Source organism: Notamacropus eugenii, chromosome 1 (assembly GCF_028372415.1).
Source record: "Notamacropus eugenii isolate mMacEug1 chromosome 1, mMacEug1.pri_v2, whole genome shotgun sequence".
Classification (NCBI taxonomy): domain Eukaryota; kingdom Metazoa; phylum Chordata; class Mammalia; order Diprotodontia; family Macropodidae; genus Notamacropus; species Notamacropus eugenii.
The window spans coordinates 398932757-398959064 of record NC_092872.1 but is presented as its reverse complement, the minus strand read 5'-3'; the positions used below and the strand labels follow the sequence as shown (position 1 = coordinate 398959064).

At 38.2% G+C, this 26308-nt stretch overlaps 1 protein-coding gene across 10 annotated transcripts in view; it reads right to left on the bottom strand.

The window, feature by feature from the left end:
* LOC140518610 (teneurin-2) overlaps nucleotides 1-26308 on the bottom strand; it is a 678931-nt gene that overhangs the window by 359421 nt on the left and 293202 nt on the right. For all 10 annotated transcript variants that reach the window (XM_072630913.1, XM_072630906.1, XM_072630907.1 and 7 more), the window contains one exon: nucleotides 11115-11324. In XM_072630913.1, coding sequence (XP_072487014.1) covers nucleotides 11115-11235 — 121 coding nt within the window. In that variant the 5' untranslated portion in view covers nucleotides 11236-11324. The remainder of the gene's footprint in view (nucleotides 1-11114; nucleotides 11325-26308) is intronic.

Genomic DNA, 26308 nt, shown 5'->3' with positions numbered 1-26308 from the left:
ACTTTACAGCAATATTTTTCCAGTAATCCATTATGATTATGAATCATGAAATACCATAATTTCTAAAAAAAATAACTAACACATATAGTAATTTAAAGTTTACAAAACATTTTGTATTTTTTCATTTAAACCTCAAAGCGGATACTGTGAGGCAGGTACTATTATTATGACCATTTTAAAGATGAAGAAACCAAAGATGAGAACTTGCTTAGGGTCATCTAACCAATAACAATTTTAGGAGGAATTTGAATTCAGGTCTTTTGCCTCCAAGTCTGCTGTCCTCTCCCTTCTGCTTCCTTCAAAAATCAGAGTGGTGGTGAACCAAAGAACAATGAAGAAAAGCTTGGTGGGTGCCAATAGACTGAAGCCTCTCCCCGATAGTGACTCATACACAATAAGTAATATAATTACCGCACTTCTTAAACTATGGGTCTTGACACCTATGGGGTCATGAAAAATTTGGTAACAGTAAAAGGTTTCTGAACATGCAATGACCAAAAATTAATTAAAAATCAAGTGCATAATGGATCTGAGGTGTTTCTGGCAGTGTTTGCCCACGTTGCATCACACAACTTCATTGTAGCGTTGGTTGTGAACACAAAGCATGCACATTTTGCACTGTGGATGCCTTCAGGCCACATGATGCCAAAGAATGCTGCTGAAATGTGAAAAGGGGTCTTGAGTGGAAAAAGTTCAAGAAATCCTGATATAGAATGTATCACTTAGAAAAGATAATTTGGTAAGGGCTGTTTCTCCATACTGGAACTGTACTCTTTCCTTGCTTAGAATTCTTACTTTTCCTCAAAGCTCAGCTCAGTTAATTACCTTCTACACATGGCCTTTCCCTGACCACCCCAAGGTATTAATGCAATTGCTCCAGACTATATTGTATTTATTTTTTAAAAATATATTTACATGGACATATATGTATGTAATTGATGTTTCTATTAAAGTATCAGAAATAATTTTACATAATCAATACTATCCTCAAAATCTCCTTGGGGCTGAAGATCCACTGAAGGACTTAGTTCCTTATACACAATGATAAAAACAAATTTGGGGACTCAAGAAGGAATTAAAATATTTCTAAAAGCAGCAGGGTCTCTCTTAAAGGGAAAATGAGACTGTAGGAAAGGAGTGAATTACACAGCTCAAAGCAGTATTCAGAATTCTGAAGGAGAGATGGATACCTTAAGTATCATCTGGCTAAGAATAGTAGGGCAGGAAACGGTTAAACTTTCCATGATACCCTTGAATATCTTTTTACATCTAGGACATCCTTTTTCTATTTCTAGAGAGAAATGAAGGGGGCAGAGAGAAGGTACACATTGTGTATCGATCATGGTATTTTTGTCAATAGCAAGATTATTTGCTGAGAAGGAGCTATTCTGTGACTTCCACAGCTTCCATACTGAATTGCTGCTGAAGAAATGCCTTGTCTCGCTTGACTTCATGTTCCTTTTCACTTTGGGGCAGTAAAGTGGTCCCGGGGAAAGCTGGACAAGAGAGAGAGAGAGAGTGTGTGTGTGTGCGTGCTTGGGGGGCGTATTTAGTGGAAGACAAAAATGAAAAGTTTTAATCCATCCTTTTTGCACTGACAAACATTGATGGCAGCAGCTTTGGGCAGTTTGCTGGTGGAATCATACTTGCCAGGTCACAAATGCATGATTTAGAAGGAGACGAAGAAGTCCTACAGGCCAGGATGTCTACAGTCTGTGAACTTGCTTTCTTATACATTGAATGAATATGAAATACAGTTGTATTTCAGTGTAACTACTTTCCTTTGTAATCCTGTGTATTTTATTTTCATGCATTTAAAAACATTAATCTGAGAAGGGATTCTTGTCAAACTGACAAAAGGGCCCATGACATAAAAAAGCAATTTAGATGAGCCCCTCCTATTTACAGATGATCAAGGGGTCACAAATCTAGAATTGAAAGAGACCTCAGAGATCATTAATCCAACTCCTTTACTTTACAGATGAAGAAATGAGCCCAAGAAGTAAAGTGACTTGACCAAGGTCACTTGGGTTTTAGGGATCAGTACCAGCATTCAAACTCAGATTCTTATAGTTTCAAGTTTAACAGGAAAGCTCAAGCTTCTTCCCACTGTACCACATTGAAGAAAATGAGAGCTGAGTTGAAACTCTAAACAAGGCCTTCTGGGGCCAAATTTAGTGCTTTATATCAGATTGCCTCTCTTAATCCCCAAAGTGATAGCCGCTGCTTCCAAGTTTTCGGGGACCTGGGCTGCAACTCCTTGAGGAGCCGCAACCAGACTTACAGAAAGAAAGTTATCTACCATCACTGCACTTGTTATACTGCCTGTCTTAAAGTAGCTTAGTGGCACAATGCGTAGAATTCTGGGTCTAGAGTTAGGAAGACCTGAGTTCAAATCCAGCCTCAGATACTTACTAACTGTGACCCTGAGCAAGTCATTTAACCTTTGTCAGTCTCACTCCTCTCATCTATAAAACAGGAATAATTTACTTACAGGATTGTTGTGAGAATCAGATAAGATAATATATGTAAATGACTTTGCAAACCTTTAATTCCTATATAAACGTTAGTTATCACCATCATCAGCTTTATTATTATTATACAACCTAAGGGTGCCAATCCCCAAACCATGCAAGTGCCATTTAACGTACAAGTTCATTGATTTGGCAAGGGATGATTTCATAAAGGCTTACCATGTACATCTATATATCTCTAAATCCTAACAATGTCCTAGAAGCTGGTGTGAGACTGGAAAAATGTGAGAATGAGAGTCTGGCAGGCTCCCCTCATCTAATCAGGCTGCAGGGAACAAAGAAAAATAGGACTTAAGGCTTGAAGGGACCTTATAGATCACTTGCTTCGTTTTACATATTGTGACACTAAGCCCAGAAGTGGAAAAGTGTGACTTGAAATTTTAATTCTCTGTGGGAAGTCTGAATCACCAGGCTGCCTCCTCCCCTCACCTGGAGGGTAGGGCCTGCTGTCAGCCAGCACGGAGACAGAAGCTTGTTGAGTCACATCCATCTCACCAACATTCTAAGCAGGAATTTTAGCTGAGCTAGTTCTGTATTTCCTTCAAATCACTACAATTTCTCTCACCTTTATTATGCCTCTCTACCTTGCCCTTACCCTATTAGCTTCCTTCATCCCTGTTACCTACAATCATTATTGCAAGGGTGGCATCTCTTCCCCACTTCAACTTATCAATGAATCGGTCTATAGAAGTGCTGTTGTAAATGCGTAAATAAGATTGTTCTAAACCCTGTGATTCCTTTGATTGTGTCAAGAAAGAAAGCCATATGATTGAAGAGACCTCAGAGGTCATTAGTTCAACTCTTTTACATTACAGATGAAGAAACTGATCCTCCCCAAGTTAAGTGACTTGACCAAGGTCACCTAGCTCCTGGGGACATTACAGCATTCAAAGTCATGTCCTCATGGTTCCAAGTTTAACAAGAAAGTTCAACAACACTGATGGGCTTGATGGACCTATGTATTACATAGTAGTCAGTCCATCAGGTAAGCTCAGTTCAGAGAATTCCAATGGGAACCAAGCTCCTAAAGAGGAACTATTCCTGGGGGAGCGGATTCTTCTGATATCTCTTTTTTCTCTCTCTTCCCACCCTTCGGAAGCTTGGTTCCAGCTACAATCCTCAACACTAGAACCTGGGTTCTCCTCACTCTAGAACATTAGTGCACCCTGTGTCATTCTTACCCTGGACCTTGACCATTCCAGTCCCTCTTTCCCATTGGTAAGTTCTTCTTTGAGCCTCAATCTTTAGAGGGGCCCAGGCCAGTAAACTTCTATTTCCCTTTTGACTGTTCACAACTTTCCAGACTTTTTCATCATGCCCATAAGTGGGTACCTTTTTCTCAGCCACTTCTCTCACTTTTTAATTCCATTTTTCTTATTGTCTTCCCCCATTACAAATTAAGCTCCTTGAGGGCAATTGTCATTGTTTTTGCTAATATTTGTGATGCTAGGGCTTAGTACAATGTTGGGTACACACTCAACATTTAATTAATGCTTATTTCCTTGTCTTGCCTTAGCTGAGAGGTTAGAGGAACTGTGTTCACATGTCTAGTACATGTTAGACACAAAACTTGATTATTCATTATATCATGTAACATCATGACTTATATAAAATGTGATTTAAATGGCAAGCTATTATTAATTACCACTACCGCTATCACTACCCTCATTCTTGACCTTACCATGAATGCCCCTTCTACTCTCTGGCTATAGTGAAAGCTTTCTTTCTATTTAGACCATAATATTGGACAGCATATTCCTTACTCCAGCTTCTGAAACATAGTTCTACCACTACCACCTGACATTGTCCTCTCCTTTGAAACCAACACACCATCTTATGAAGAGTGTCCCAAAAGGCTTATTGCAGTTTTAAAGCTTAAAAACCTTTGGAACACCATGTATATTAGCCTCTCACCATCTTTGTGACTCTTACCTAGAATCCAAAATACTTCCCCAAATTTCTTGATGACTTCTTTATCTGTCCCTCTATCTCCCTTTTCCCTATCAGCATCCTTAGTACGTCCAATATACAAAATATTGACTCTGTTCTTTGAGCAACTCAATCCCAGGGACTTTCCCCCCTACTCATCCACTTCATCCACACACCAGCAAGGCCACACCTTTGATGACATCAACACTAAATATTGTTTTACTCCTGAAATCCCCTCATATCTCTGATTATAACCTCTTAGAACTTTCCTTTTACCCCAATCCCTTCCTAACATCCCAGTAAACTAGCTTTTCATCCTCCTCAAGAGTTCTAATTGCTTTACTGGTTTCCTCATTTTTCTTTTTGGTCAAATGAGAAGGTTAGATTATATGATCTCAGTGATCCTTCCTAGTTCGCGAGTCTAGAATCTTATCTATATGCTTTATTTAAAAATATATTTTCACATAAATTTTAAGTGCATACATATGTATATGTATATGCACATATACATATGTATATGTATATATACTTACATATGCATGTGGCATATGGTATAGTACATATAAAGCTGATATCAAAGCTAGGAAATCCTGGGTTCCTTCAACTCAAAAGCCACCAATGATACATACTGACTATGTGACCCTGACCAACTCAACTTCTCATTGGCATAGACAACTAACTAAAAATATAAGGCCCAGAAGAATATAAAGCCAATCTGAATTTGTAAAAGAAGTTTATTGTTTGAGAATACCTTATACCACTGGAATCATAGGTTTGGTCAAAACAAAAAGCAAAATTCTCAAATAATCTGGAAAATCTGTTTCTATGGAAAACTTTCTTTCATGATGACACAAGTGAAATGTTAAACTAAACACTTCATTCTGTATAACCAAGCACCAGCAGGTTTTCATTTGTTACATGAATTTTGAGTTGATTATCTGACTGAATTCCTCTTTTCCCCCCTAGAAGGCCAAAGAACCCATAATCCCTTTGAATGAGGGAGGCCCATGGCTCTTCTGGCACTTGATCTACACCCATAAACCTAGCACATAGATCACCGATTTTGATTCTTATCTCTAGCTTGAAGTGATATCCTCTTGGAAAACTGAAGAAGGGGCTAATTGGTGAGTGATTCAAAAACTTTTTTTTTTAGATTCCTAAATAACTAAAACTCAGTGTTTTATTTAAGGAAGAAATAAGGTAAGCCAGTGCTTCTAGACTGTAATATAAATGCTGCCATATTTTCTTCCCTAGTAAGGCTAAGAGGTGGCAGAATTCTTCATTACGTTGCCAAAGGGAAGTTCCAGGTGATTTTTCCAGATGAGCTATTACACAGGGATTCAAATTTTATTACTGAATATAAGAAATGCTGGTTTGGTTAATGTGGCTGTGTAGAAGGTCACAAAAAATAATCCACTGACTTAGAGAGATGTTGGTATGAAAGGAAGTAGCTGTAGGGAGGGGACTAAGGGAAAACATAATACTTTATTTCCAATACTATATGGCTCCACTGTAGCACTAGCTAATATTCTACAAGATAAAAGTAAACTAAGGTTTAAGAAAATTGCAGCTACAAAATTTTAGTCCTTGGCTCCAAAGAATGAGCCCTAGACATGGGAAATAACCAGAGATAAAGTTAGAGCTGAAAGTCACTCAATTCAACCTCCTCAATTTATAGACCATCCTATATACAGGATTCAAATTCTGATCTTCTGACTCTTCTGTATCATATTACTTCCCATGACAGTCAAGTCATACTGATAAGGTTCTGCTTTTACTTTGAAAAAGTTTTCAAATCTCCTACTGAATATAGTTCACGATTGCCTTGTCTTTTTTAGACCAAGAGGACCAGTTATCATAAGTTGCAACGTGTAAGACGAGATGTATGGCACCTCTCAAAAAGGAGTGTTTCACTGACGTCAAGAAATAATAAAGAATCACAAACAATTTCTGGCTATCATATGGGTTGAATAACGCAAAGTAATAATTTTACCTCCGTGAGAGATAAAGATAAGATGAAACACTTAAACCAAAGTTCTTTAGAGAGCAAAGTCACTGACTGGTGAAGAACCACTAAAAGTCTATATTCTTAACTAGCTGAATAAGAGGCCATATTAGTTATTGTATGATAGGACACTCAGGACTTTTTAAACTTTTTCCATTCATGACCCATTCTTTGCTTCTTAAACTGTAGGTTTAAGAAGTTTAAGCAGCATTGATGGAGGCTGGGTAGCACAGTGGATAGAATGCTGGATCCAGGAGTCCTGAAGACATTTGAAATCTTGCCTCTGACCATGGGCAAGTCACTTTAATTTCTGCTAGTTTCACTTTTGTTGTCAGCTAAAAAAGAATAATGATAGCACCTACCTACCTACCTACCTACCTACCTACTTACCTACCTACCAGGGTTGTTGTTAGGATCAAATTCTCAAGGTGATATATGTGAAGTGATTTGCAAACCTTAAGGTGTTATATAAATGTTAGCTATTGTTATTACCACTACTATTATAATTAGAGCTAGATGGAAGCTTTGACATAATCTGATTCAAATATTCATTTTAGAGATGAGTTAAACTTAGACCAAGACAGGTGAAATGATTTGCCTTTAAACCCAGGATGTCTAACTCCCAGTTTATTGCTTATACCAGTAGACCATAAGAGATTCTACAGAAAAAAATGAACCTTCATTTCAAATATAATTTAAAATATTATACTCCCAAAATATCTATTCTGAAGTGTATCAAATTAAATGATATTAGTTTATAGCATCAGAGATTTAGAATTAAAAGGGACTTCACAGGTCATTTAATTTTTTTTTTTTTGGTTAAAGAAAGTGAGGGGCCCAAAGATATTAAGGGATTTATGCACATAGGAAGTAAATTACAGATCTGGGATCTGAACCCAGGTCCTTTGACTTCACATAAAACACTCTTTCTGTTACATCATGCATTTCATCAGAACCAGATTACCCAAAAAAGCCAATTGTAGAAATCATTCCTAAAGTTAAGCTACTCCTAAGATGGGATCACTCTCCTTCTTTCTTATGAAGGTTTTATTTTATTTCATTTCATTTTATTTTTGATTTTTCTCTAAGTGGGACAAGGGGAGGAGAGAGAAAATGAATGCTTGTTAATTGAAAAAATAAAATTTAATTAAAGAAGTAAAAAGAAAAGAATAAATTGAACATCTTGACAGACTCTCTGGCTTATCCTAATCCAAAAATATTGTGTAGAAAAGACAGAAAAAAAAACAAAAACAAAAAACCACACAATTGCATTTGCTTTCACTTTAGCTTACTTTAGAGCCAAGCATTCTGAACAGCGTCCTGTCTGGCTGGATCATGAAAGTGCCCTCAGCAAAGTATCCACCAAATCTAAGAGTGTTGAACAGCAAGGTCAGGAGAAGTTATTGTGTCTAACTGCTGTCTGGAGTAAATGTGGACCTCCAAACTTAATATCTCTTTCCCCATTACCAAAGCTCAAATAAAGAGAAACCTTAAATCAGCGTAATAGATAGGTTTTGAAAATTAAGACTAAGCACATCTGACTCTGATAACTCAAATTCAATAAATATTCAGCATGGTCAGTTTCTAGCTGTCACCATCAAAATAATGCCTTGATTAGGCATAAAGTCAACAAAAATACCCCTCAACAAGCACCTTCTCTATACAAATCCTAAGGAAATAAACTGCTCACAATGCTGTCTATAAGAAAATAGTCTAGATGGTGCAGAGAGATGAACTGACCTCTCTTATGGAAATCATCTTTACTCTGGTATCTTTATATGCATAAAAGGATATAGCTTTGAAAAAGTCTCATTTTCTCTGTAATAATTGTCTGTTTTTAAAAAGCTATCAGCAGGTGCACCTCATTTCAACAGCCTCTTGTCCTTCATAATACAATATGCATCCCGATTACACAGTACAGAATAAAAAGCAGAAAAACATCAGTGAGGGTAGTTCAATTAAATGCAACATAATCTCTGCAGCACAAAAATGATTCTGCAACTGAAATCAAGTTCTAATGAGAGAAAAAAAGGAATATATTTCCACATATTTTTAATTATATAGAATTTCCTCAAACATGATTTTTCATAATATATTCCATTAAGTTAACATCATATTTGAAGAAAGAGCATTTTCCGATTCCATTTTAAGCCTGATTTTGAGCAATTACACTGTCATTGTTCTGTGGTAGAAAGGTTGAATTCATTTACTGTGTGGTTATGCTAGCAATGATTGATGTCTCTTCTCCGAATGATAAACCAATCACCCCAATGATGTAATGTCATTTTAAGAGTGCTATAATCACATTTCTCTCCAACTAGAAGCTCTGATGAGTTCTAATAAAGATTTATGGTAGATTAAAGGCCTCCATAATATCAACAATGGATTGCTCATTTGATGAAAGATTTGATTAGGTAATTTAAAAAAAAGAATACGAGTTTACTAAATATATCAGGACTGGCTATTGGGAAGGGCATGGCTATCACGAGTGGCTGTCTGTCATTTTATGCCCAGAAGGAGTCCTCTTAAATTCATTTGGGTGGCCTCTTCTAATTGTAGATGTTGAGGCCAACAGTGACATATGCTCATGCATGAAGCCAAAGCACTCCTTTCCATGACAAGTGTAATCTCATTAAGCCATGCTCTTGGCAGAGCCTTCTGTTTCCTATTACCCAGTAACACTTTGAAGGTAAAGGTGAGAGATGAATTTCTTGAGTGACCAATTCAGAAGTTATAGAAAAAGTGGAAGTCCCCATCACCAGTACAGGAAAGAAAAGGACAAGACATCATTACCATGAGACTCTCTCAAAGTGTGGCTCAAAAAATTCCATCAAAGTACTACAGACAGATGACTAAGATACAAAGTATCCCTAAGGTATTGGTGGACTTCTATAGGAATAGTCCGGTGATGCTGGCCCTGGGCAGGTTATGGAAAGAACACAAAGAAAGCTTGTTTCATGATCAGAGCTGTTGGGGACAGGCAGAGTTTGGATCCTGTTTTCTCCTAGAAGTGACAGGATCTTCTCACATGAGGGTATATCTATGAATGGAGATAGCTCACATGCCTTTACAATAGTCATTCTGGTCCCAGAGATCTCAGGCCAATAGATACAATGGCATCAGTGGGGTACAAACATATTTCACTCTGGCCGGATGTTTCTAGTCAGCAGAAGAAGAGAGGTGAGTTCATCTCTCTGCACCATCTAGACTATTTTCTTATAGATAGCATTGTGAACAATTTATTTTCTTAGGATGTATATACAGTTGGAGCTTGTTGAGGGGATTTTTGTTAGCTTTATACCTAATTAAGGCATCATTTTGATGGTACCAGCTAGAAACTGACCAATACTGACTATTTATAGAATATGAGTTATCAGAGTCAGATACGATTGGTCTTAACTTTCAGAACCAATCTGATAAGCTGATTTAAGGTTTCTGCTGATTTGGTAATGGGGAAATATATATTAAGTTTGGGGGTCCATATTCATTCCAAACAATGGTTTAAAGTTTAAGATTTAAGATTTTTTTACTCTGCCATGGTGACAGAAGCTAGGAAGTTCCTTGAAGGTTATTTAATCCAACCCACTTACTTCACAGATAAGGAATCTGAGGTACAGAGGGGTTAAATGATTTGTTGTACGTTGTAGGTATCAGAGGCAGGATCTGAACCCAGATCCTTCAGCACCAGAGTTTCTACTATTCCACACACAGTCTATTTCCTGAAAACCACAGACCTAATTGTGAATGTGAGGGCAATGTTAACCACCAGGCCACAGAATCAGTGTATTACATTCAATCAAAGTCACATAAACATGTATTACTGGAAAGGTCTTTTTAAACTTGGCACAAGGCTCAAGGACCATATCAAATAGATGCACTTTGAGAGTAAAATCCCCTAAACAACTGAGGCAGCAAAAGTCAGACGTCACCCATCATAAAACAAAGGTACCTGATGTACACATATACTAGAAGGGCATTGGTGTTCCCTTGTGTGGGGTCATAATAGAAATGACACAAAAATTCAACTTTCAGATTTAATAGCCCGCTTCTGTGTTCCACCTTCGAGATAGTCCTGCTTCCATTTGGAGGCCTGGGGAAATAACTCCCATCCAAGGAGGCTACCAATAAAGCCTCTTCAACAATGCAGATATACTGGTAGATTTTGCATTCTTTAAGTCTTTACTGACATAAAAATACTCTAGACAGGAGGTTCTCAACCATTTTTTAGGAGGGATTATAGATAAATCCTTTGGCAGTTTAGTGAAGCCAATGGACCCATCCTCAGATTAATGTTTTTAAAAGACAAACACACACACAAAATTGAACGCAGGATTACAAAGGAAACCAATTATATTGAAATAAAGGTGTATTTTTTTTCTTATCCACAATCATGGAACCTTTGGGATTCATGTAGATCCCAGGTTAAGAACTCTTTATCTAGAGTGAAATGGAGGGGAAAAATAAATGACATTTGCCTTGAAAATGAAATGCCTCATAACCAGAAATGTCTTTCCCCTTTACTCCCTGCCACATTTCCCCTCCCCACCCCCTTGTTCCAAAATCTTTTGAGCAAAACACAATGGTCATATGACAGACATACACAAACAATCACACATCCAAACTTGATGTGTTTGCTGTTTCCTTACCACTGCTGGAGGCTTGCTGGGGCCCTGAGCATGCTCTGAGCAGATATGAATTAGGGGAGAATTCCTCATCAGGGTTGGTGTCCATGATTTGATGGGAGGTGTTGCTGTCTAGCAATGGCATCTGGCAGCTAACTGGTGGAGGATTATGGGAGCTAGGCAGCTGAGCAGATGGGAGAAGGCTAGACGAGGATGTAGGTGGAATGGGACGACCTGGGAGAGAGGACAGAGGGATCAAAGGTCAGCAATGAATGTAATGATATAATATTCAGAAAGTTATACTGAAATTGGCTAGAAAAAGAAAGGTTTTTAAAAAAAATTGTGCCCCACTGAAACATTGCATGTGTTATTAGAAGTAGTCTAATGTGTAAACTTATACCAGAGAAAGAGTTGTCTGTCATTTCAGAAACAGCATGACATACTGCATGACACTCATCTGCATGGGTTAGGCAAGGTAAGATCAAGTAAAAAAGGATTAGGAAGAAGGATCGCACCTGATGCCCACAACAAAGTATTGGTGACACTTAAATTCCCCATGGTTTCCATGGAGAGATGCTTTAATAGGTGGTCAGTCAACATTTATTAAGCATTTACTATATTCCAGGTGCTGTGCTAAGACCTGGGGAGAAAAATAAAAAAGACAGACACTGTCCCTGTCCTCAAAGAGCTCACATTCTAATGAAGGAGAAAACATGCAAAAAAACTGCTAACTAGAACAAGGAAAAGGGAGGATCCAGGAAACGGGATGCTCCTGAGAGATCACAGATGATGGTTACTCTCCCTCTAGGCTCATTCCCAACCTTTCCTTTCATGTGGTTTGTAACACCCAGCAGTCAAATCACCAGGGAAAGATAATCACCAGGTACACTTTCACTTGCTTTATACGTACATCTATGAACCTTCTCAGTTGCCCAAACTTTTTTTTTTAAGTTCTTCAACTATGAAAATGTGCCAGCCACAGCAACTAAACAATCATGGATCCAAAGGTATGAGATGAAAGGTGGGTGGGTGGTGGTGAGAAGCAAGAGAATGGGGAAGGAAGAGTGGAGGAAAAACCCAAAGGAGGACTCTGTCGCTATGTCTACAGGGTGTTCCGTCCTCACCTCTGCCCCATAGCTTCGGACAAAACTCAGCTCAGGTGCCAACTTCTGATGCCACCCATTTCTAGTGCCCTCCTCCTCCAAAATTACTTTGTACTTACTCAGCTATATTTATATAGTTTTCTCCAATAGAATGAAAGTTCCTTTAAACCAAGAGCTGTTTGTTTTTCTATTTGTACCTACACTTCCTAGCACAGGGTCTGATACATTATATCTATATAACTGTGTGCTTTGTGAATGAATGAATGAATGAAGTTCCTTCTTGAGAACCAAAGTTAGAAAGTTACTGGGCCCTCAAGGAATCATCTTCTTACAGATGTTCCCCATTTAAGGAAATTCCTTTTATATAACACAAAACTGATAAATGAGATTCATTTTGAGGGAAGGGTAGTTGTTCCTAACAGAGGTTCTTCTGCAATAGTTTCTTTAAAATGATGAGCATTTCTAGTACATTTCAATGTTTGCCTACATATGATTGGCATTTTATTCTGTTTTTCCCAATGCCTTTTATGTCCTCCACTCCTTTGAAAGCAGAGACAGTCTTCTTTTTCCATCTGTATCCCTAATGTTCAGCATAGTGCTTGGCACATGGTATATTCTTAATAAAGGCTTTTTCATTCATTCATTTACAAAATGACAGAGACATGGGAGAGCAAAAAATATTTAAAGTTAAAAAGATTAGAAGCCTCTGTCCAGTGAAGGACAACCATAAATGAAGATAAAATATCCCTGAAATCATGTCAATTAAGAGTGAATAGGATTTGATTTACTAAAATTTAGTGTGCACATAACTGTTGAAGATCATAGCTCCAGTATGATGAAAATGCTCAGTACACCTAAGAGCACTAGGTAGATTTGGGCCCCTATTATTCTTGTTTCTCTTAATAAAAATTACAACCATTTTGCCAAATTTCCAGGTCAACTTTGAATGTGAGTTATTACTTCATCCACTGGCCCAAGCTTACTGATATCACTGAACAAAGGGCTTCTTCCATGCATCTTTCTTCTTCAAGGAGTAGTCTACATAAATTGTTGGCTTTTAAGTAATTAGGAAGGAAGGAGTGGGGGGGAAGAATAATAATGATCTTTATTATAGGAATTTAAAGAATGGAAAAGTGATGGGGACTAGAACTGTAGGGAGACTTCACAGAAGACCTGACTTCTAACAGGCACTGAATAAATACATGATTGTTAAAATGAATTGAATTGAAATGAATTGAATTGAGGGATGTGAAGAATTTGGTGAAGACAAAAGGATATTGCAGGCAGGACAAGTTTTCATGGGGACATTTTCCTGAGATTTAAAAATAAACATAAAAATTTGGAAATCCTTTTATCTAATTAAGCTACAATCCCCCTTTACAACCCTCTCCCATGATGCAACTGTATTATGATGTCAGAAGTAGTCACTTAAGAGAAACGTGATTTACCCTATTCAAAATCATTGAACATAATCTGGGGCTTCCAAAGTCAGAGCCATTGTGTTAATGCCTACTTAACAGCAAGGCTCTAACCAGGAACAGATTTTAGCTTAGACAATTGATAGGTTTTAAAGTTTGTGTTATCATGGGCGTCTCTAAGACTTGAGTATTGTACAACAGGGATGGGTGGAGCCAATTTTTAAATTCCTTTGAGCAACTGAGGTGGAATTAAATTCAAGTTTTCTAAGAGTCTGATATGATAGTTTCTAGGAAATCATTCTTTATATGAACGTTTTTGAAATTTCGTTAAGCCTGAATTCATTTCATAGAGTACAAGATAGAAGTGCTTTTTAATTTGTACAAATACAGACAATGGAAAAACAGAGAAAGCACTGAGGTTGCTAGAGTGCATTGAGACTATGTATTGCAAGCTAGTTTGATTCCTGTGATTCCCCTGCCCCTCTGCTTCCAGAAAAGAGCATGCCTTTGCTACTCCCTAAATTCTGCACCCTGGGACCTACTGTGAACGGTGATATTGCTCAATCCACAGATCTGTCCCAATCAACTGCTATCCTGTACTGTATTCACTATGTAATTTTCTAATTTTGTCCAATTATGCTAGCATTTTTTTCCCCCTGTGACTGTTCCAACTGACAGAGACCATCTGCACAGATACAGACAGGTTCCAAAGTACAGCGGCAGAAGCTGAAAGTTAACATGTCTCTCTTTGCTTTCTATTTCCTGCAAAACCACTTAAGGTGGCATGGCCCTTGGGTGTGTTTCAGAGGTTACAGGGTGCACAGCAGATGGGGCAGCTTTAATAGATTTGTTTAACACACATATATGCAAATATACCAAAATCTCATTAAGGTGACATTCTTCTTAGTTTTTTATTTTTTATTTTGTAATATGCACAATTGTAAGGCATAAGCAGCTATCCAGATGATTGGATTGATTCCCTGATGCCCTTCCAATAAAAATAGGGAATGATCCAAAAATGGCTAATTTAAGGTCTATTTTTTTTTCTGGTCCCAAATTAATGATGGTTTACTATTTTTTCAACTCCTACAATTGGTACTAGAGACAAGACTCCTCGTGGCTGGCCCATAGGCTCCCCGGTAACTTTACCTACTCCTGCTATGGATCAGTGGTATCAGGGTGGAAATCAGAGGACAGTATATGCCGAAAGCAGGAAGGTTTGCATTCTTTGGAATGATGTCTCTTTTAAAGCATCATTTTGCTTCTTAAACTGATTTTAATTTGCATGAAATATCTGTACTACCCCAAGGCCAATCTATCATGTTTCCTTCTCCCCTTCACTTCCCAAATCCCTGTTACTCTGAATAGGGATTTAAAAACAGTTGTTGGCTTAGAGTGGTGTGAAGCTTTCTGGATCCATTTCCAAATGTACTTAAAAGTAACTGGATCATTTTTTTCATTCATGGAGATACAAAAATGTGTAAGTAATGCTCATATTTTTCACATGTTGTCAAGGATGAGGATTATATGAGGGAAAAAGAGATAAGAAATGGAGAGGGGCGGGGCAATGCACACCGTATTACATCTGATAAAGTTCAATTATCTCATGAAATTCTAATTGCTCACTACTAAAGAAGGACATATCAAAAGAGCAAAGGATTTAAATCTAGGAGGGAATCTTAGAAAGGGAGAGTGTAGATATTTCTTTGCCCTATGGAACTATCCTAGAATATATTGGAGAAGCATGTGTAGAAAAGGGAATGAAACATGTCCAGAACACAGATTTGTGCTGGAACTATCCACAGAGTTTGTTCCTTTTATTTTTTTAAAAGATGATTTCTTGAAAAAAAAAAAAAAGGAAAGGAATGATTGATGTGAGAAATGAAAAAATCTACTCTTTGCCTGGTGAGATGAAGAAATTGTTCATGAATAACTTCACCCATGTGAAAATATGACCTCTGTCAAGGTCAAATTGATCTCTAGAGACACTAGCACAGAGCCACTGGTATTTCACAAAGGCTGTGTTGACACAAGGCCAAACATCTGGTTGAAAAGTGAAAAATTCAGTCAATGAGCCAGATGTTTCCATCATACTTGGCATTGTGTGAATGAAACCTCCAGATGAATTTTCACTTTCCCTACAGATGTTTTAATGTTGCATAGACAGAGCCAAAATCTCTAGAGGTTACTGAGAGCAGTTCAGGTGAAACATAGGAGAGCATAGATATATTTTCAGTATCCGAGACATTTCTTCGCCTCATTTTATGCATTCCCTGTTTCTTTGAAAATACAATCCTCCTTGCCCCTTAAATTACACTTTTAAATCAGCAGGAAAGTTCTTCAGAAAAGACACCAAATTCTAGGATGACTGTCTGGTTTTGATTACAGGAGAGCACCGACGCTTCTTATCTGACTTGCATAAAAATTCAAGGCAGTGTGAGGTCCCCATCATCAAAGTAGACTGTGGCCCAGAGAGGTTCTGCCAGAGGTACTATCATACATGCACATGGTGCTATTATACAGTGAGAAGCCACAGGAGGGTGGCCTCCCAGCTAGATTCCCTGGCTCAGGTTTCATTCCTACTTCCTAGTCGATTTTGCACACCCTTAATCAGATTCATCTCCTTAAAACATTTCATTCATAAGGAGACTTCACTGCTCAAAAATCCACATTCAGTCCCTACTGCTTCCCATGGGGTTGGAGCTGAAGGGACCTCCGTGGTTGTCTGCACCCCCCTCATTCTAAAGACAAAGAAATTGTACCCCATGAGGGGTAAATAACTTGTCCAGGATCACACAGGTTCTAAGTGTCAGAGGTGGGATTCAATCACAGATCCTTTGACCTCAGATTCTGTACACTTCCTACTACATCACACTGCCTTTAAGAGAGGGAATCCTAACCTTAAGGTGATCCTTCAAGTAGATGCATCTAACCTATCTACCTTTACTCTTACTGTTAGAATCAGGCTGGTCTCCTCATTGTTTCCGCTTCACCCCTATCCTACCTCCTATCCTGACGTCTCTGAGGAGAAGAGACAAGAGACAAAGAGATACAAGGAGAGATACAGAGACAAGAGAAAGGAGAGAGAGAGAGAAGAGAGAGAGAGAGAGAGAAGAGAGAGAGGAGAGAGAGACAGAGAGAGAGAGAGAGAGTGAGCGAGCAGGTGCTCACAAGCACAATGCCTGTCATTTCTTTTCTCCATCCCAGCCTCTCCTTCCCATCCACAGGCTGGGATTTTGGGAGGGGTCCAACATATCAAGTCTCAACCCTAGCAATGGCCTCAGTGGTTTTCAGCGGCACATGGTGAAGTGGAGATATTCAGTTTCTTGTCCTACTTCTTCAATTAACAAAAAAGGAAAAAAGAAACCATAGCCTGAAGCAAGCAAGCTTCTAGCTTCAATCACAAATGCACAACTAAAGGGACCCTAATGAATCCAGCAAACAAAGATTTTAGAGTGCAGAAAATGTTCTTTGTTTCCTGCTGCTCAGGTGCGGTGCTGAACTTAGGCTGTGATGCGTGAAGACTTGAGATACATATGTTTTTATTTATGTCATATTGTCACATCTTCTAGTAATCCTTTTGTTTTCAATGGAAAATCCTAAGGCAACTATTAGGAGGACTCAGAAAACAGTTTGGTGTAGTAGAGACAGTGACTGACCTGGGAGTGAGGAAGACCTGGGCTCAAATACCTTCCCTGAAGTTTTTCAACTGTAAAACCCTGGGCTAGTCACTTCTCTTTCCTATGATTCAGGCAACTGAACAAGATTTATTCGCTACTGTTGAAGGGAGTTCCCACACTGGGAGCTCCTCCACCCTGATGAAACCACAGCTCCTTTCTAATCCAGTTACAGGAGCTAAATTCAGTAGAATATCAGGCTGGATCACAATTGGACAGCATTTTCAATGATCTCAAGCTATTTGCTGTTGCAAAAGCTCATCTCTTTAATGCCAATATTTCCCCAAGGGATGTTATATGGCTTGCTTCTGGAAAATTGCAAGGTCCTCTCATGACCCCAAATTTCTCCATCTTTTTAATACTCATATTCTATGGCTGGTGTTGTCTGGCTGTAAATCTTGAGATATGAAAGATTTTTAAAAAATTAAAAATGAATATCCACCAGGGAATAACAGAAGGGCTTATGGGAAGTGTTTAAGTTTAAGAAAAAAACTATAAAGAAGAGTTGGAATAAAGGACAACATCAAAGAAATAGGTGATTGAAAAAGCAGATGGACTGAACATGTGATGAAAGACTGGTAAAAGTAAGTGACACACGGATTAGCTGGGTGCTACCCAGTGGGTAGAGCACTGGACCAGAACTCAGGAAGAACCACGTTCAAATTCAGCCTTAGATGCTTCCTAGCAATGTGACTCTGAGCTAGTCACTTAACCTTTGACTCAGTTTACCCCCTTTGAGCACCTACCTCCCAGGGTTGTAGTGGGGATCAAATAAGATATTTGTAAAGTGTTTAACAGAGTGCTTGGTATGTGATACTTGTGATACATATGCAAGCTATCATTATTTTATTATTATTCATTTATTATTATTCATTATTATAATAGTTTCAAGAGGAATCAAGTAATTCCCCTAGTTAACAACTTTGGTGCCCCTCACCTTGTGGTGAACTTATGGAAGGACAAGGATTAAAAAGTCTCATGAGATGGACAGATATGGATGGGTTGCTTACTACCTATATAACTGGAGAATTCATACATTTCAATGAGACCACAGATCTATTTGAACATTGACTATTTGATTAATGCTATATAGCTGCTAATCCTGAGGAACCACAGTGGCCATCCCACTGGGTATGTGCCTGTGTCCTGCCCACTTGCAGTGACAGATGTGTTCTGACTTGAGTAATTTCCTACAGTGTACATCCTAGCTGCTTCCAGTGAGACATACATCAGCCTCTTGCTAAGGGCCATGCAAAACCAGAAGCTTCTTATTCATGTCTTTGTGATACCCCTCATTTGCTCCCTTTCTCCATCATGGGAGGAGGGATTTCATCAAAGATAACTGGTCACTGGACAGTAAAATACACCTACTTGGTAAACCTTAAAGTGAGATACAACTTCTCTCAGTTTCCTCATTTGTAAAATGAGGAAAATAATAGCACCTACCTCAGAGCTGTTGTGAGGATTAAATGAGGTAACATTTGTAAGGTACTTAGCACAGTTCCTGGCACATAATAAGGGGTGTGTGTGTGTGTGTGTGTGTGTGTGTGTGTGTGTGTGTGTGTGTGTGCATGTGTGTGTGTGTGTGTGTGTGTGTGTGAGAGAGAGAGAGAGAGAGAGAGAGAGAGAGAGAGAGAGAGAGAGAGAGAGAGAGAGAAAGAGAGCATATATTAATGTTTATTCTCGCTTCCTCTCTCTTCTTCCTCTTCAGAACTTGCGGCTTTCCAGAGCTTCCTTAGACTTCACAAGGAAGAGGGGAAGGAGATTTCTCTCTCCTCCTCCTTAGGGAGAGGGAGATATGGCTACCTTGAACATATTGTAGTTAGTTCACAGGGTTGTCTAGGTAAGAATGAGATTGGACCTCAAGCTCCAGCTGTCTCTTCTGCTTTTTTTTGAGCACAGATGGCTGAAGAGTGATCTTGAGGTCAGTGTTGGGTTTTTTTTTGGGGGGGGACTTTGTAAATTCAAGAATTTGGAATCTCCTGTTCTGTAGTCCAACATATGTTTCATATTTTAATGTTTTAAGTATTAATCTGCTGGGAGAATATAATAACAGAAATGGGTTACTATTTCATATCAAGATGTGTTTTTGTGTTTTAGGCACTTGTTTGGTGGTGGAAGAAATAAATAAATAGCTGTCCTATACCTCACCTACTTTGTATATTAATTAAATTTTTAGAAGGGATCCCATTAATCAAGACATTCCATCTCTGAGCTCTGGTCATTCTTTCTACTTATCCCCAATGCCTAGAATGCTTTCTTTCTTCAGCTCTGCTTGCTGGTTTCCCCTAGCTTTCTTCAAGTCCCAGCTAAAATCCGATAGTGTACAAGAAATCTTTCCCAATCCCTCTTAATGCTAGAGCTTTTCCTCTTTTAATTTTTCTATTTTGTTAAATTTTAATTTAATACAGCTTGTTTGTACATATTTTCTTGTTGTCTCCCCCATCAGATTGGGAGCTTCTTGAGAGGACTATCTTTGCTTCTTTTTACATCTCAAGTACTTAGTATAGCCCCTGACACATAGTAGGTGCTTAATAAATACTTATTGACTGACTAAGCCTTTTGGTAGGACGTCTTAGACATGAGATAAAAGTAATCTTCATTTATGTAGTTGTACCTCGAGTTCTACTCTTGGGTGGGGATATAATAGGACAAAACAATGAGAAAAAGACTGAACGCTATCTTTGCTAGTCATTGAATCCAGTCCCTGAGAGGCCTTTTAGGAGGTCTGCAGGTTTGCTATACATGGAATACCACAATCTCAGGGCAATCAAAATTAGAGTCATGCAAAAAGCCATGGAAAGATTCTCAATGGGTTTGAGTTGCATACAGCAAGTTATGAAGTGGCATGGATTCCATCAAATTGGCCATTTCAGAACTGGAAATGCCTTGGCAATCATCTAGTGGCTCCCCTCATTAGAGAAATGGGGAAATCTTGGTCCTGTAAAGGATACTTACTAAGGTGTACAGGCTATGTGTGGACTAGAAATGGTCAGCTATGATTGTCAAAGAATGACACAGAAGACTGGAAAGGAAGGTTTGCCCCCTCAGGTTGCAAGAATGAAGAGCAACAGACGAACAATCTGAGTGATATAAAGGCATGCCCAGAACATGAAAAGAGCCAGAGAGCTACCACAAGTGTGTTGGGACAAGAATCAAACTGTATGAAAGAATGGGAAAGAATTGAGTTATACTATTGAAGGAAGGACCCCCAAGAGCTAGTATTAATATAATGCTTCAATGTTAGCCAAGTGCTTTATAAATATTATCTCATTTTATCCTCACAACAACCCTGGTAGGAAAGGTGTTATTATTATCCCCATTTTACAGATGAAGACTTGAGGAAGAGGTTAAATGACTTGCACAGGGTCCTGCAGCTAGTAAGTATTTAGGGCTGGATTTGAATTCAGACTTTCCTATGCAGTACTCTATCCATTGTGCCACCTAGTTGCCATTGGGATATATGTGATTTTATATTCTTTCTTTCTCTTTCTATATTTACATATATAGGTATCATGTATATATACATACATACACATACAGTTATACTTACATGCACATGCACACATAATTAAAACTTAAAGCAGCACTAAAACTTTTAAGACACCCTATATAGTGACATATAGCTATACCTATGTATATACATATGTACATATAAAGGTCCATATAATCATTCATTCATACATACAAACATGCGTATACATATACAAACAAACACACATATGCTTCATTGAATTTTTTTTTAGGATTATCAGGCCAGAATTATTTATTTTTTTCTCTCAGAAACCCCTTAAAGGCTGCTGGAGGCAATCCAATCAACCAGATAAACCACACTCTAGGGAAAGCCCTGTTTTTATAAAACAACTTAATTTGTTCTACCCCCAAATAACCTTATTTTTAATTTTTGCGACAAAAAACCTAATTGCCTACTTCACTTCTACTCAGGAAAATCCCCAAAACCCAGTTAAGCATTTTCTTGAAAAACAAATCTTTACAAAACTAGCCATTGGAAAAAAGAAGAAGAAGGAGAAAGTTTTGCCTAAGCTGTTAAAGCTAATTTATTGAAAGGCTTTTGTGTTAGGTCTGCCCCCAATTTAAAGACTCTCTTTTTAGAGTCCAAGAATGGCGGGTCCCCACAGGTTTTCCCTGGATAGATTCATGCATCGTTAGTATATTATACCAAGGCTTTGCATGTTTATACATCACATCTTCTCTGAAGCATGATACTTTGGAAGATACCAAAAATAGATCAGAATCTAGAAGGAGAGTGAAGTTTATTTTAAAATAATATGATTTCAATAGTTTTATAATGGTGGCAATCTTCATATTCATGAAATTGAAAAGAAGTTAATTTGCGCTATTTTCACATCTGTAGGCTGTAGATTGCCAGAAACTCCACCTTATCTGCAATGACATAAATGTTTATCAAAAGCAATAGATCTTCAAATAACCTCCTATCCAGGGATGTCAAGGTGCCCCACGAACATTAATTAAATCTTCTAACCTTTCTAAGATGAGATAGTGTTATATATTTTCAAACTTTCTAAAATAGGATGATGCTATTAACATCTTGAATGGATACATTGGAAAAATAAAACATAATGAAATGGGCCTCCTTAACGTATAACCAGCCAACACATATTTACTGAATACTCAGTCTTGTGATAAATGCTGTGGAGTATATGGCAGTGTACATGTTCCTTGACCTCAAGAACCTTATGTTTTATTTGGAGAAATAATATAAAACCACGTGAAATAAGGATCAACAATATAAGTCAATACAAGAGAGTGTATAACTTTGTTTTGGGTCACCTAGATGGCCTCAGACACTTACTAGCTGGGTGACCCTGGACAAGTCACTTAACCTTGTTTGCCTCAGTTCCTCATCTATCAAAGAGCTGGAGAAGGAAATGGCAAACCACTCCAGTATTGTTGCCAAAAAAACCCCAACTGGGGTCATGACTGAAAAGACTCAACAACAACAAAAATAATTTTGTTAACAGATGAGACATTATCAGACAATCACTAAATGATCAATAACTTACTGTATTTTTAGTTATTGAATAATCAACAAAAGATCATAGCATGGCAGGTGCAACCTCACAGAGCAAGGACTAAGCTACATAGACAGTCAACATTGGAATAGTAAGCATTGACTATCCACCCAGCTTAGTTCTTGCCATGTGGTATAATGAAGACGGCATTAGATTTGAAGTAAGAAGATCTGGGGTTTAATCTTGACTTTACCTTTTACTCCCAATATGACCCTGGTTAAGTCATTTTTATCACTCTGGGACACAATTGCCACACCCATCAAAAAGTGGTTGGACTAGATAATCTCTTAAATCTAGAGCCTGTGAAATCTGTGAAATCTGTAAAATTAGTACAACAGACTAAATCATTTCAAAATTTCTTTACAATTCTAAAATCCTATTATTAGTCATCTTTAATTGCATAAAGTGATGGGAAGGGAATTGTATAATTCTCATATAGTTTACAGGAAGGTAGTCTAATAATCTAGGACATATACATATATATATTTGTGTATGTATATATATATGTGTGTGTGTATATACACACACACACATACATACATATCTGACTTGAGGTCACCTCACTTCATTATAGACCAGCAAAAAATTCTTCACTTAGCTTGAAGATCATAATTTTAGAACTGGAAGGAACCTTTATGGTCATCTGATCCAAACCCATTATTTGACACCTGAGGAAACAGAGTAGTTAAGTAACATGTCCAAGGTCCAAGATATGATAAACATCTAAAGTGGGTCTTGAGCTTTCCACTGGACCATCCTGACTCCCAGGGCTCTGAGAGCTTGGAACACAAGAGTCTCACTAAGCCTGGCTTTCTTTTTTCAATTCTATCAGGCTGCAGACTACCAAGAGGCAAAGGCCCAGTTTTCTTCAAGGAAGGAAGAATGACCCAATCTCATGTCTCTTTCTTAGAAGTGAGGGTGAAAGGAGATATCTAAAACAGTGTTCTCTGAAGGATCATTTAAAACACTATACTTGAAAAAAAAGATCCTAGGACTCATTAGGAGTAGCGAGCCACAGTGGATAGTCATGGCCCTGGATCTGGTCTCAGATACTTACTAGCAGGGTGGTCTTGGGCAAGTCACTTAACCCTGTTGACCTCAGTTTCCTCATCTGTCAAATCAGTACGAGAAGGAAATGGCAAACCACTCAATATCTTTTCCAAGAAAGACCCCAGTGGGGTGAGGAAAATTGGATATGACTGAAATGAGTGAATAACACAAAGGACTCATTAAGTGAGAAATGAGAAGAATTCACTTTACAATAAGTAATAAGCAAAAAGAGAAAACCCTGCCAAGCTGTATGTACTCACAACACCGTTACCCTATATCTAGTGTTGTAATGGCAGATTTGTGTCCAAAATAGCACTATATTTAGTTGTAGTTAAATGGATGTTTTAAACTGAATACGCTTGACAGAGTGCCACTCTCGGCCTACCAAAACCCACCCATTGAACATCCAGAGGCCCATGGCCTGTCCTTGGAAATAAAGTGACTGTGTGAAGTTCTCCTTTCATTTAATTGACTTGAGTCAGCAAAATTAAGAGACATCAGCAGGGGAATGTTGGCCAAGTCCCTGTTTTCTCAAATAATACCTTTCCTGCCTTTTACAAACCTGTTTGAGGACCGCCGTGCAAACTGGCTACAATTCAAAGCCTGTCTAATGAAAGCACCTCCACTGTCAGCAATGTTAATGTCACTTTAAAGAGTGTGAAATGTTGCTAAATGTGTCAGGAAACAATTAGATAACATAAGAGACATGTTTTCTCAGCACACAGCAAAATATATTATGCAGGCAGAAGATAAACTCAAAGTTTTCTGAGGTACAGCACATTCAGCATACTCTCTCTCTCTCTCTCTCTCTCTCTTTCTCTCTCTCTCTCTTTCTTTTTGAATCCAACAGAGAAATTGTTTGGCAAGAGTAAGCCCTGTTTCAAATACTTGGAAAAGGCATAAAGGCCTGATCTGCCTGTGACTGCTGCAGTTTGAGCCTTGGACTATCAGGCTCCAGGAGATACAAACAGTCCTCAACCCAAATTAAATGTGTGCCCTCCTAATTAGCATTATAAATATAGGTTTGCCTGAGCCAGAGTTGATAAAATTACAGTGTTGGGCTGGAAAAGAATCATCTGCTTTCCCATACAGATACAATAGCCACTGGTTTTGCTTGCTTGAAACAAGGCACTCTAACTCTTCAACCAATCTCTAGACAGGTCATCTTGGGCAGCTAGAGCAAACACCAAGGAAGAGGTCTAGAGCCAGCCCCGGTTGTGCTGGAACCAACTTGTTCTGTGAATGCCAAAACATAGCGAGTTTATTCATGAATTCTGAGGAGAAAGGTTCTCAACAGTAAAAAATATGGGGATGGAGATTGGTTTGAATTCCATGTTGGAATTCAGAAGATACATAACAGGTCTGGCCTTCCTGGATTCTATGATACACATTCTGGGATTTAAATGTCTTCACAGAAGTCATTAGATAAAGTTGTATAATAAATATCTCCATCACTTTAGAGTGCTGCCAAGGTGGTCCTTAGCAGCCATCTTACCCAATTCCCTCATTTTATAGAAAAGGGGTTCCTAACCTTTTTGGCTGTTCTGACCTTTTTGGAAATTTAGTAAATTCTTTAGACTCCTTCCTATAATAAAATGAAATAAATTAGACTAAAAAGAAAACTAATTATATAATTATAAAATATGAAAAAACCCTCAAATTCATAGGCTTTACTTTAAGAACTCTAAAACTGAGGCCCAGTAAGGTCCCATGGCTTGCCCTGCATCACATAGCCTGTTAACAGACATATGCAGGAATTGTAACTTATAGGTTGGTATCTCTCCATAATTCACAAGTACAAAAAAGGAAGGACCTGCTTTAGTATCAGTTCATATGACCATTTCATCTTGGGGTTTTAATTATAATTTGAAAAATATTAATGAAATAGCCACTGTGTATAAGGTGCTATATGACCGGCATTTGTTGTTGTTCAGTCCCATTTTTCATGCTTCTGTGGACCATACCATCCACGGGGTTTTCTTGGCAAAGATGCTGGAATAGTTTGCCATTTCCTTCTCCAGTGGATTAAAGCAAATAGAGGCCAATTGACTTGCCTAAGTTTGCATAGATAGTGAGTGTCTAAGGCGGGGTTTGAATTCAAGTCTTCCTGACTCCACGCTCAACATTCTACCCACTGAGCCATCTAAGTGCCTCTTAGACATAGACAATGTAAAAAAGTTCACATTTTAGAGCAACTTTTTTTAAAAAAGGTCTCTTTGGGGCCATATTAATAGAAATATAGTATAATGCAACTATAAAAAAGTCCTATGTCTTTAGGCTATATATTAAAGGGAATATGGTGTGCATATCAACAGAAATAAGCTCAACTCTACTGTGTTGGTTCTTTGCAGATTTCTGTTCAGTTCTAGGTACCATATTTTAAGAGAGACAATGACGAAATGTATTCAGAGGAGGGTAACCAGTATGTTGAGTGATGGTTAATGATATTAGGGATAAAAAGGAAGGTCATGAACCTTTGTGTTCAAATATGTGAAGGGCTGACTTAACAAAAGAAAGAATAAATGTGCACCATGTTGCTCTGAGGGCAAAATCAGGACCTTCATAGAGAGATGCTACAAGAGGGCAAATTTCAGGTTAACACAAGAAGGCATGTCCTAATATAGAAAGCTGTCCAACGACAGAATGGTATTCTTGATAAAGAAACCTCCCATATTTAAGCAGACATCAGAGGATCAGCTCTCAAAAATACCATAAAAGGAATTCTTGAATTTGTGGGTAGGCTAAACTAGTTTGCGTTATACTATAAGATTTTTAGATATTTTAAGCTACTCTTCTCCAAGGCAGGGGAGACCATGAGAGGTCAGAGGCCCAGGCTGGTGCTACTATTCTACTTTGGGAATCAGTGATGTATTTGCTTTAATCCCTTCTATCTTGCTGAAAAATGTCTAGCTCCCA